The sequence below is a fragment of the Papilio xuthus genome, unplaced genomic scaffold, assembly GCF_000836235.2.
Source record: "Papilio xuthus unplaced genomic scaffold, Pxut_1.1 DF824888.1, whole genome shotgun sequence".
NCBI lineage: Eukaryota > Metazoa > Arthropoda > Insecta > Lepidoptera > Papilionidae > Papilio > Papilio xuthus.
Window position 1 is genome coordinate 3,585,100 of NW_013533761.1, and position 13,204 is coordinate 3,598,303.

A 13,204-nucleotide genomic window follows, 5' to 3' on the forward strand; every position below is an offset into this window, starting at 1 on the left:
GTATATTTCTTCTAAGTTCAATTCATCATCATCAGCTCACTATACGTCTCCACCGAGGGGCTCGGAGCCTACCCTAAGTTAAGGGTGATCAATTACTTACATATATTACCGGCTTCACGTTTATTTTGATTATTTCATTGGAATTCCCACAGATAATGAACAAAAATGTAAAGTCACACTTTACATGTCAAACGATATCTGATCAAATTTAGTATATACGCTATTTTAAATCAAGTCTAAAAAATCCTAAACAAACAACTGTCATCATTTAATTTTCTCTGATAAGCTAAACAAAATAAAGAAATTTGACACAAAATAAAAATTTCCAAAGAAATATCGTACAGTGTATGCGATTGACAGTTTTTACAATGTTTAACCTTTAAATGCTTGATTTTTCTCAAACCTATTGAAAAAATCATATTAAATACAAGATTTTTATTTTAATAAAGGAAAAATAATGTAAATATTTTAAATGTATGATGTTAGGAATGTTGTAAGGGTACAGTTAGTGATGCAGTGATGCAGTGATGTGAGCAGTTACAGTTTGGCGGAGGGCACGACTTGCCGCCACCAGGAGGCGCGCGAGAACGTGCCGGGGTGACCCACCAGCGCTTTCTGCAGGTTTTGGTATAACTGAAAACATAACACACGCTATTATATTTCTCTAATCTCCTCAGAAATTAACGCACTATTATAAAAAAAAAAATGACGATATGTATATATTATAAATGCGATTGTTTGGATGGATGGATGTCTGTTTGAAGCTATCTCCAGAACAGCTGAATGGATCTCGATGAAATTTAGCATAGATATAGAACATAGTGTGAAAAAATACATAGACTGCTAATAACGTTCTTTTTTAATTCCGCTCCGACGGAGCCGCGGACGACTGCTAGTATTTTAAATACATTTTGGCTTAAACATACGTCAATCTTTTCATACTGTACACGCGGCACTGATTTTCGACAAATCATGGCTATTGAAAACATTAATTTGTATAGACTTGCAAAATGACTTCTAGACCAATAAATAATAAAATACTTTTACTGAAAATAGACTGGAGATACATATTTATGTTGCAACATATAACCACTTTGAAGTCAATTATATCCTTCACTGGCGTTCAAAGGGTTAAAACACATATTTTACTAAAAGTTCTATATTTTTGGGTTAATACAGTTAAAGTCTTACAAAAATATATTCTTAAACTACCCAGTCTAAAAATCTGACTAACTTAACCGTTTTTTTTAAATAAAATAATAGTGCTCTTGAACGCATTTGATCTATTATTACTCAAAATTTAATTAGTAACAAGTTACTTACTCTGCCATCACTCTTGGCCAGCACAGAGTTGAGCACGAAGTCGGTGGGTGCGAGCGCATCCACCACACTGACCACCTCGCTCTTCAGATCTCCGCACAGCTCCATCACAGCCTCCCTCAGCAGCCGCGCCGGCTCCTCCCCCACACAGTAACCTCCTTGGTAAAGTTCCACTAAATGTCTATCCAATGACCACAGACCATACAAAGTGAACAGCTTCTTTAGGACCGGCTGTAACGTCTCTTCTTTCTTCTCTATAGATTCCAGAGTGAACATTAGAGCTAAATATTCAGAGTAAGCTTTGGTTAAATTCCGCCATCTGTACACTTGAGATTTGTTCTTGGCTTGGAATTTAGTAAGACCTTTAGCGAGGAGGGCTTCGTATTTTTCGTATGTTTGCTTCAGTAAATAACATATCAGCCATTTGTACGTCGACATTATGACTGGAAGGAAACAGAATTATGTAACGGAGTACATTTTATATGAACTATTTAAATGTTGGTACGATAATTCATTATTAATATATATTAAAATAAAAAGTGGATTTTTGTAGAATTATGAAGATTCGTATTTTAATGCATTGCTTTTAAATAGTGGAACTCAATAATTAATATAAATTTTTGCACACTGGTAACCATCCGTAGGTCGGTCTATGTCCTTGTTAAGCTGTTGTAAGTTTAGTTTAAAGGGTAAACGAGCCAGTTTATACCCCACATACAAAATATAGATATAATTTTGTTATGTATGTCAGACATGACGTACATTGCGTGGTCTTGAGTTGGGCGGTGTTGGTGGCGGTGAAGGAGATCTTGGCGATGGTGGTGTGGTTGCGGAGGAAGGCGACGGTGTTGAGGGGAGAGTCGAGGTTGGCTCCGCCGCGCGCCGCCTCGTACTGCCTGAGCAGCCAGTTGCCGGCCTGCTGCTGCAGCACGTTGTTGTCGCCCTCGTACGTCACAGTCGGCTCGTGGTTGCTGCGGATGTCGCCCAGGTTCGCACTCTGTAATATTATTTATATATTTTTAATGCTTAATTATTTTGTTTCTAATGTGAAATTTCATATTAAACGAAGATGAAAAATAATTTAGGTAACAAAACCCATAATTGTAGAATAAAATAGTGTGGTATGATGGTATGAGGTTGTGGAGGGGAGGGGTGGAGACAAGAGCGATGTTAACCTTGAGGTAGCCGTGTCCGCCGCACGCCTCGCGACACTGCTGCGCCGCCTCCATCGTGGTCCACGTCAGCAGCGGCTTGCTGCACGACACCATCGCGTGGATCTCTGACACCGCCTCGCTCTCAAATACAAATACATTCATATACATACATCATAAACTATAAATTACTTTTTTCAATTAAAAACTGGCTTCTGTCATACAATAGTGAATATATAATTAGTAGACAAAAATATTAGTCAATAACGTTTTTTTTTAAGAAAATAGATTTTTAAAATATTATAGAGCTTTGTAAGTTACCAAATTGTCAACATTTTCTCCCATATGCGACTTCTCTACAATATTGAGGTATACTTGTGCGAATCTTTCAATGTATATTCTGAACACGACGGCCGCCGCCACGTACCCGAACAGACGCCATTGCTGGAAATTTTCAAAACTTTATATATTCACACTTAATTTTACTAATATAATACATACTAAATTTTAGATGGATAAATCTTTGCTAGAAAGTATCTAGAAATTTGGCACAGATGTGGAACATAGTCCGTAAGAACACATAGACTAATAATTAAGTCTTTTAAAAAGCGCAGACGGTGTCGCGGACGACAGCTAGTATTAACATAAAAATGAATTACATGACTTATCCAATCCTTGCTTTTGTCTATATAAATAATTACAATTAGGAAACGACTACTCCAATTATTTACATCGATATTATATAAATGTTTCGTCAGTGAGAACCTACCATTACCACAGTATAGAATAGTTAAAAAGTCAGTATACTAACATGTAAGTCGTACTCAATGAGAGGTATCTCGTTGTCCTGCTCGCCGAACTGCGTGCGCGTGGCCGCGTACCTCACCGCGATCGACACCGCGCTCGCCAGAGAGTGGCAGCTCTCCTGCATTATGCCGATACGACCTGACGCACAACACACGTACACACGTACACTTTCTCATACAACCTTCACTTCCCAACTGGAGGTGAGGGTAGGTAGAAAAAAATATCATGTTTAACATTTTATTAACCTGAAAAATTGACGGGGTTCTGAGCCATTACATTTTATTCATAAAAACGGATAAAGTATGAGAGTATTTTTAGCACCAAAAAAAAATTAAAGAGAATTTTCGATATGTAACTCACCTGCAGATAAATTTTCTAACGCAGCGCCAAGTATTTTGGATGGGTCTGAAAATGAGCTGACGTACTGGCCCTCCTCGGTGACGTCCGCGGCCCTGTTCAACAGATTCTCTCGCGGTATCCGGTACTGATTGAACATTATAAATCTGCAGGCAAACAAACATTATTGTTATAATAAAATACCAGCAAATAAATAATTTTGTCAACATCAAACATACTAATTTGCATACAAAGGATATTTGAATTGTGATAATACTAGCTGTTGCCCGCAACTGCGTCCCCACAGAATTAAATAAATTTAATTAGCAACCTATGTGTTCTTCCTGACTTTGTTGTACATCTATACAAAATTTCACCGTGATTTGTTCTGGACATACTTTAACTTTTACGTTAATAAGATAATTTGACCTTGAAAATAAACTCTTATGTGCAAAATGATATAATAAAAATTTGTACAAGTATGTTAAAGATAAAACAGCGATAGTTTTGTCCATTTTTATCAATTCCACATGCCAACGATGGCGTGATTGACTCGTCAAACGTATGCCGAGGCAGATTATCAAAATTCAATATAACGCGTTACTCATTCACAATCTACATTGATATACGTTCGGCAATAACTTCAATGTTTATCGCCAATCGAATGTGAGTCATAAATCCTTGGACTATTCATAGTACTGTACCTATACAAGTGAAAACCTATATACTAGCTGTCGCCCGCGTCTGTCCGCGCGGAATTAAAAATAAATCTAATAAGTAGCCTATGTGTTTTTCAAGACTATGTTCTACTTCTATGCCAAAGTTACCTACAAACAAATCCATCCATCCATCGAAATATTCGCATTTATAATATTAATAAATAAAATTTACAAGTTTTCTGGTAAGTATACCGACGGTCGTCCGAGACTTTTTCAGCGCAAAATTAAGAAAAATATGGCTAAAATATGCACGTTTGGATCCAGCTACCTTCCCTTCAAATTTTCATCAAAATCGATCTCCGTTCCGGAGTTTACTCGAAACAAACGAGGCCTTGCTAACATACAAAAAATTAGAAAATATTTTTCTTTTCTCTAAATTACATACAGACACTCCAACTTCATTTATATATACATTTATAAGTAATTTTTCTCCCATTCTTGAAGATAATTTTTACAAATTGTAAGCGGTATAAACATGCCAAGTTGACACAAACATGTATATTAATACTTTCTGACTTTATCTGTATAGATATGGAATTAGGTCAGATATGTGTTTTATTTGCACTTCAAATATCGGATCAGGTGAAGGTCGCGGAAATTTTTAATTTGATTGGCTTATAGGTGGCGCCAGCGGATGAGTGTTTTGTCTCTATCTTTCACATTGACTCATCATCTCTCTGGCTTTATCTCACTTACATAGGGTCGGCGTACAAGGTTCTTGGGAATAAAAATAACAATATTTCATCTGTATCCTTGACTATTAAGTTTTTAACACGTTCAATGCCACCGAATCGCCTTGAGTACTTCGTACGAAAAAATCGTAGCATAGAATGTGTTAAACTATTTATTTCCGTATCCTGTCTGTATAGATAGTAGATATATATTACTGAATATAAATATATAAACACGATTATAATGTTATCTGTAACGTGCCATTCTGTATTTACTACGAATTCAATATTTTATGACACACGCGACGCGATAAGAATGTGTCGTAACGTATCTTTATCGTAGACTGTCTGGTATATTCGCAACGCTAATATTCAAGGGTATTATAGAAATTGTAAAAGATATATAGTCCGACAAACAGCCCCGATGGGCATAAGTCAAACTTAATTATGACAGGACACTAACGCCCGCTGTCAACGTCAAAGTGTCCGCGTTGTTGACCGCAACGACAGCGTTTCTCTCATCTGCTCTGAGAGGTTCGACAAAGTGCATTCGCTCCGAAGCGATTCCATAACAAACTTCAAAAATGTACATAACTGACAATAACTATCGATAAGCCACGTGATTGTCGCGCGACAGTTCCAAGTTGATGTTCGGTATGGAATTGCTTAAAAGCGGATGCACTTTGTCTCGCCCCGCTGGTATCTTTGTTTGACTATGTGTAGTTGCATTTATACTTCTAAATTGCATGATAATTAAAAATAACGTAACTGTACAATTCCACTGTCATTCGTATTGGTATAATGCCATTATTTATATTCAATTTAACAAAACAGATATAATATGCAATATTCAATCTAGATTAATATTATAAAGAGGAAAGATTTGATTGTTTGTGTGCGTTAGATAGGTTTCCTGAAGCTGTTTGGAAGCTACATTGTTCGCGGGACATAGGTTACATTTACAACTAGATTTTTTTTAATTACACGAGGACGAAGTCGAGAGACAGTGCTAGTTAACAATATATGTTAATATAGGTGTTACATGAGATTTATGATAAAATAATAATCCAAAAAAGTTTTCTCACCCGTTATCAATACCGTTAACGCCGATCTTCTCGCCCATATCCCCTACCACGAGGCCGGGGTAGGTCTCCAGCGTGTCGGGGTCTCGGATGGGCACCACGAAGCCGTGCAGGCCGTGGTTGGTGCCGTCGGGCATGATCAGCTGCGCGAACAGCAAAGTGTGTGTGCACGTTCTGCCTGGAAACAAGCACCGGCCTCATTATCACTTCAAACCTACTACCGGGTCGGCGGTCAAAGGGTTAGGTAAAATACAGACCGTTAAAAGTAAAATCAAATTACTTTATTGACTTCGGTCATTATAAATAAAGGTAAATTGCCGCATTACAAAGATGTATTGACATTAATTCTATTCCTTATATTACTGGAGCAATGCTGTGAATACTAATTAAATCGTATGTTGCTCATTATTGCATTCAACATGAACCATAAGCTTTTGAAGCGAAGCAAAATATAGCATTGTATAATTTTTTAAAGCAAATTTAGCAACATTGGAACAATGCGACATGCTGCCGCACAGATTACAACATCCGACCTTGTGTTAAAACAATTCGGCTTTCAATTGTTCCGAGTCCGGCCCTCCCAGCACACTCCGCGATGCTCCTACGCAATGAGCTAATAAACTTATTCAAATCATTTTACACGTCTCAATTTAATCCAAATGTACGATTTACGATCTCTTTGTAATTTTTTTTTTTTTTTAGAAAAAATCTTAAAAAGTAATAATAGTTTTTTATGTAAGACACATGTAAGTGTCCTCTATTTGGTTATCAATATTATTTCCCACATCTTTGGTCAATATTTTGATAGGCGGTAGCGACTTTCTTAGTAATCGCGTGCGGCCCGAGTTTGATACTAGTCGTTTCGGTGGAAAAAGGGTGTTAAACAAAGCAGAAAATATCCTAATTTAAACGCTCGCTAAAAACAATTATTATAATTATTAACTTAAGTTAAATTATAATTAATAAATTGTTAGCGTAATTTTTGAAATATCCGACAACTCGTATGATGTTAGTTTCATACTATAGTATGTCTATTTAAGACAGATTACTTTGATAATTCATTTTACAATTTTACTAGATATGGGTTGATTAAAATCGTTTATAAAAATTTTCGATTTTCGATGGTTGTACTCATAGAACTAACAATCGAAAATTTTGTTCGTGTAGAAAAATAAATCATTGTATCAAAAACTGAGATGTTGAGAAACAAAACTATTTTTAACCTTTTTTTAGTTTATTGCGCCAGACATAGCTAATTTATATAATAAACTAGCTGTCACCCGCGACTCCGTCCGCGTGGATATATAAAAAAAACTTAATTAGTGTAGCCCACCCATCCATCCATCCACATCATATCCATCTAAACATTCGCATTTATAATATTATTAAGTTAAATAAAAAGCAGCTCTTCAAGGTATAAATTCGAAAAAATAAAGATGAATAAATAGTATCCTATATCCGTCTCCTGGCTCTAAGCTACCTCCTATCAATTTTCAGCCATATCGGTAAAGCCGTTCTTGAGTTATAAATAGTGTAACTAACACGACTTTCTTTTATATATTATATACAGATTCCAAAAGTAATAAAATACATAAGTTAAAGCATTTATTTGTTCGATTAATATTATTATAAAAACGATTCTCGATAGTTCATACTTATTCATAATGCGCGTAAACTCCGACACTATGACAACCATCTAAGAAGTATAACATTAATCGTCATACAAAATTAATTCCATTATTTATAGGCGTCACTTGTCAAACTAATTTTAAACAGACACATTATAAAGCCATTGTTTGAACGACGAGAAAAAATATTTACATGCATGACGTACATAAATGTCAAAATTATTTGCGTTTTAATTATGCAAAAATGATTTTTTTTTGCAACTAGATACGCATGTGCCCTATGACTTATTTATTATATACCATTGTATTTAATTCAAGGACTTTACTTATATATAAATTTATTGCCAACATAAATTTCAACCGAGGTAACTAGCGTGTCCATTTTTTTTGCCAGAGGGACACTTCTGTGACAAAGGTATAAAAAAATTTGTATTTTTTACTCTTTATAAATTAGGAACGAAAAAAGTCTTCGTTAAATCTAATTCAAGACCATGAACTGTTTATAGCCTACATCGATTTCCTTCTAACCATGGGATTCTGATACCAAAATCTTTGTATAAAAATATCATCGTCCTTGTCTTTCAACTTTGACAAAACAGACAAAACAATATGTTTTAACGGCCATTTTGGTCTCAGAAAACTACGATAATAAATGTATATAAGAAAATTAAGACAAAAAGATCTGAGATAAATAGATAAAAAGGACGTTGTACTATTTTATACATATATACCTATTTTTTCTATATATTTTTAATTTGTTAATAATTTAGTTGTTATTAACATAATTAAATAAAATTATAAATATTACAGGCATACAGTAATAATATATAAAAATAGCAATTAAATAAAAAGACGTAATAAATGACGTCATGCTATAGTCACGTTTTTGGAAACTTTATTAATTAAATTAGTATGTATCGCCTCAACTTATCTAATATTATTATTCTTTCCTTGTTTTTATCATTGTATCTATTTTTGTGAGGTTTTAACTACTTAAAATTAACATAAACCAAACGACATGTAATTTAAATAAAACTAGTTAAAAATAGAGTTTACATTCATTTTCACTCAATGAAAACACATTGTTAAGAAATTAAACAAGGTAACATTTCAATCTGTCAGTTATATATATAAAAAAGCGTAGGTTTCACTGCTTCCCAATTCCAAATATTCTTTATCAAGCCGCTGTAAGCATTAAAAAGCCAAATAAAATCCACACTGAAGTTTTACCTAGATTACCAACCCAGCATTTAGCCGCCTCGAAGTCTGGCGTGTGCACGACGAATTCGCGTCGCGTCGCATCGTACGTCGCGGTCGTACGCATCAGTCGCGCGTCCGAACCGTGCGCTATCTCCGTCAGCGCGAAACTCGCCAGGATCTACCACAAATAGATATACGATAAGGTATAAAATTGATTGATTGAATAGCCCTATAGGTCATTTTCGGATTATGATGAAAAAATTACTTACTAGGCTGTTTTTGTTACATAATTACCTAAGAGGTATATAATGTTAATAGAGGTAAATTTATGACAAAAACAATCAAGTACGTTGTTATTTCCTTTACCAGAGGTTTTCCTGTTTAGTATTATACAAAGAATGGGATAACCTCTGACTTCCTTCAGACTTTTGTTTACCTCGTCAGAAAACGTCAATTTGTCTTTAGCATTTGTTGGCGGGAAAAAAATATGACAGATCTTGCAGGAAAACAATATGTAACGAGCTTACGCAAATCATACGAATACGGTAAATCCGTCAGAACAAATAATGTAATATTATATAATATTTAACAATTTAATTGCCAATAGCTTATAAGTTATACGTGTGTAAAAAAAACAACAGAATAAGGGGTGTATCGAGTTGATCGTTGGGCCGATTGACCCAACGAGACACGTTTCCTATGGTGCCGATTGAGTTCATAGAATAAAAAAAACCATGGCTACGATTGATTTTATGGATTTATGGGTTTTTCTATTTGGCCGATCGATCAGTTTGCCGATTGGCCCAACGGGAAACACCCAGAATAAGTATTGAATATTAACATTCAGAACCCATCAATTGTAGCTCTACCTCTGAAGTTAATTATGTGACTCGAACATCAAAATTAATACTGAAAATTAATTTAAATGAATTTGCGTTTGTGTGTATTTATTTTATAGTACGGTTACTACGTCAAACAAATGGAGTTTTCGTGTTGTGAATTAAATTGATAAGCGTTTATGAGTTATGTTTAGCAAACTTTATGTCCGCAGTTATAATGAATACGAAAGAGTTTTGAAAACATTTAACTATCAAAGAACTCTGACACATTGAAAGCAAGGTTTAAAAAAGTTGATATAATTATGAATTAACTTATGTAAGTTTTTTATATTATAAAATTAAAACTTTATGACGACTCTACCAGGTGGTTCGCGCAGAGCGACCATAAAGTTTGATTGACAATGTACAAAATTAAAACTTTGTTGGACTGATTTGCAAATATTTATTTTTTGGAAACACCTCTATGTTGTGTGTTGTTAATAAACTTTTTTTTGGAACAGTATTTAGGTCTAAATTTAAACTATGAAATTTAAATTATGAAAAAATCTTACAAACTTAATTGTCATTTTGCAGCACTCAAGTGCACAATTTTTTCATCATCTACACCAGTTTTTCCCAAAGTGGGCGATAACGCCCCCTTGTGAGCGCTGCAGGTCTCAAGTTGCGGGTTTCGTTTAGAATTCTCCGTTAATATACATATATAAGTCACAATAATTAATTAATTTAATTTGAAGTTATAGTGGTTTTTAAATATGTGAAAATATGGGGGGCGCTAAAAAATATTTATTCTCAAAGTGGGCAGTAGACAAAATAAGTTTGGGAACCACTGATCTACACTATGCTACATAAGATGTTAGAATATTGTTTATAAAGTATAAAAAATAACAACATACCTCTCTATTTAGTATAGTTGCTTCATAGAACTTGTGATGTCGTTCTGTGCCTAGAGAGAGTAGCGCATTGGAAAACAGATAGATTCCAATGGCCATTTTGACTGAGACACTGGGATTCAGCGATTGAACCGCTTCGTTAATCGTCATTATAGCTCTAGTCTGTTAAGAAAAAAAAACAATAGAGAGATTATTTAAAGAAATACCTATAAATGAAATGACACTGCACGGATGCCCTTAATAAATGTTAGTGGGTAAGGGTACTGATCACATGGTCATGGGTTCAAGCCATTCAACTATTCTATTAGACAAAAAAATGGCAACATTCTTATTAATCTTACTAATATTGTAAATGCGAATGTTTAGATGGATGGATGGATGGATGGATGGCTGTTTGTTATAAGGCATCACCTTAGCGGCTCAACAGATCTTGATGAAATTTGGCACTATGTTCTACATAGTCTAGAAGAACGGATAGTCTACTGCTACTTATTATTTCGCGTGGACGGAGTCGCGGGCGACAGCTACTATTAGAATATTTTAAATAATCTGTTAACATTTAAAGATAACATATGTGAAAATCTGTTTATCATTCTCACCCTTTTGCTGTAACTAGAATTGAAAATTTCCTTGGTGACAAATTTGTATTCATTGATTTTCTTAAGTTGAAGTTGTGTTATACGCTTCTGTTCTTCAACTGACGGTGTAACTTGATTGTGAGCAAACAATGGATCCCTTTCTAAGATGTGCCATATTTTGTACTGCAAGAGAAAGATAGCAAGCAGAAGCAGATTAAAATAAATATAAATTAGAATCGAATTAGAGACCTGCGTTCAATAGTGACAATTGTATATTTAACGAATGACAACTTATGAAAAAACCATATAAATGGGTTTTGCAAATTAAAAAAGAAAGAATTTATGACAGAAACTTTAGTGATATAAATATTTATTAAATTTATAGCCTATTATATATCTTATCAATATTTATATATTACAAGTAATATATAACAGTTTTAAGTAATTCAATAACTGACAAGTTTAAATTTAATATGCATGTGTGTTATGACAATTTACATGCAGATAATAAAATTATTTGATAAATTACTACATAAAATCACAGAGAAATCTGTAACAAAATTAAATTAAGTATGATATTGTGATCAATTACTTGTAAAAATAAAAGATTCCATTCAAACTACATACAAAAACTATCTTAATCCCATTGTTTCAAAAATTCTAATTTCTTAAAAAGCTTTAGTACCAGAATTATCCAATTTATATATTAATTGTTACTGAGGGACCCATACTATGTGACCCGTTTAGGGGGAGGAGCGGAGTCTTTAAAATACTACGGTCAGTCACAGAAGCGGGCGCTCAGATTTTAGTCACATAGTCGTTACTTGTTTTTTTTCATAATACATAATTCACTAATAATTTAAGTATGCATGCAGTCTTATGTTATAAAGAAGAATACGAGCCAAATTACTTTTTTTTCAATTTTTGCCTGGGATATGATTAAAAATCATAATTATGAATTACTACGTAAAAACTAAAGAGGGGGGAGGGGTCGAAAAAAAGTTAGTCACATAGTATGGGTATGTTCCCTAATTTCCAAAATCATACCAAAATTAGTAAGACATTTGTGCTAATACAAATAAAGTTTCAAATAAATAGCCTAATAATGTTTTTAACAATTAAAAAATGACTTAAAACTTAAAAGCCTACTTCATTAAAACTTGTTTAAAAGTGATAAGTTATCAGTAACATAATCTATTCTTTATAACTTGTATCAAGGCCAACAACCAAATTATTTAAAGATTTCTCACAAATTCTTATTCTTAAATTATCATTAGTCAAGTCTAATGGACCATTAAGAATATTATGAAGCAATAACTAAGACTTGAACAAACCAAACTTTTATATCTTTCAAAATATCTATTGTACATTTTAAAAATAACGTAATTCGCCAATTTCTGTGTGAACTAGGTACAAATAATTAAATAATATTGTTCTTAGTATAATATCATGTATTGAAAATTAAAATAAATTGCTTTAAATATCTTACCTTAAGTTTTAACAATTCGAGGTCTCCTTCCAAAGACAGTTTAAGGCGTTTCCAGTTAAACGATGCGGTGTTTCTATAAACATCCAGAGGCCCGCTAAGGATATCCGGGATAAAACTAAGATCTTCCATTTTTCTAAAAAAACATTATCAATGTAAAACTTCCGTTGTAATATTTAAATTTTATTAAAAAATAATAGGTTATCTTATAGGATTAAATAGATGATATATGTCAGGTATATTTTCAAGAATTAATGTAATTAATTTAAAGCAATTGTTGAAAAGGAGTTACTTACCTTTGTGTAAATTGAAATGCTGTTACTATTTGAGTTTACAAGTAACGCCTTGCCAGTTTAAACGAGACTGAAAATTAGCATTGAACAGCGTGCCTTAAAAGCGAGGAAACGTCTGTCCTGAATTGTGATAAGTCAATTATTAATTGCTTCAATTGGACGAATATCGTTCCGTTTCGGTTTCTACAATCTGACAGTTCATCA

General features: G+C 33.8%; 1 protein-coding gene across 1 annotated transcript; it reads right to left on the reverse strand.

Annotated features, from left to right (window-relative positions):
• Positions 1 to 12: 12 nt before the first annotated feature.
• Positions 13 to 13,188, reverse strand: LOC106127212 (peroxisomal acyl-coenzyme A oxidase 3). The gene is made up of 13 exons (XM_013325273.1): positions 13,004 to 13,188; positions 12,711 to 12,843; positions 11,243 to 11,404; positions 10,647 to 10,805; positions 8,945 to 9,092; positions 6,090 to 6,264; positions 3,639 to 3,781; positions 3,283 to 3,416; positions 2,793 to 2,915; positions 2,496 to 2,615; positions 2,083 to 2,317; positions 1,324 to 1,763; positions 13 to 633 (listed from the first exon to the last, which is right to left on the reverse strand). Exons 2-13 carry the CDS (start codon positions 12,837 to 12,839, stop codon positions 538 to 540), a joined length of 2,064 nt encoding a protein of 687 aa, XP_013180727.1. The 5' UTR covers positions 12,840 to 12,843; positions 13,004 to 13,188; the 3' UTR covers positions 13 to 537.
• Between the last annotated feature and the right edge of the window lie 16 nt (positions 13,189 to 13,204).

Coding starts and splice junctions, on each gene's coding strand:
- LOC106127212 (XM_013325273.1), bottom strand. CDS start 12,839: ATGGAAGATCTTAGTTTTATCCCGGATATCCTTAGCGGGCCTCTGGAT. Junction 9,093..10,646: donor CAACTATACTAAATAGAGAG/GTATGTTGTTAT, acceptor TATTTGTGGTAG/ATCCTGGCGAGTTTCGCGCT. Junction 3,782..6,089: donor GTTAACGGTATTGATAACGG/GTGAGAAAACTT, acceptor GTTTGCCTGCAG/ATTTATAATGTTCAATCAGT.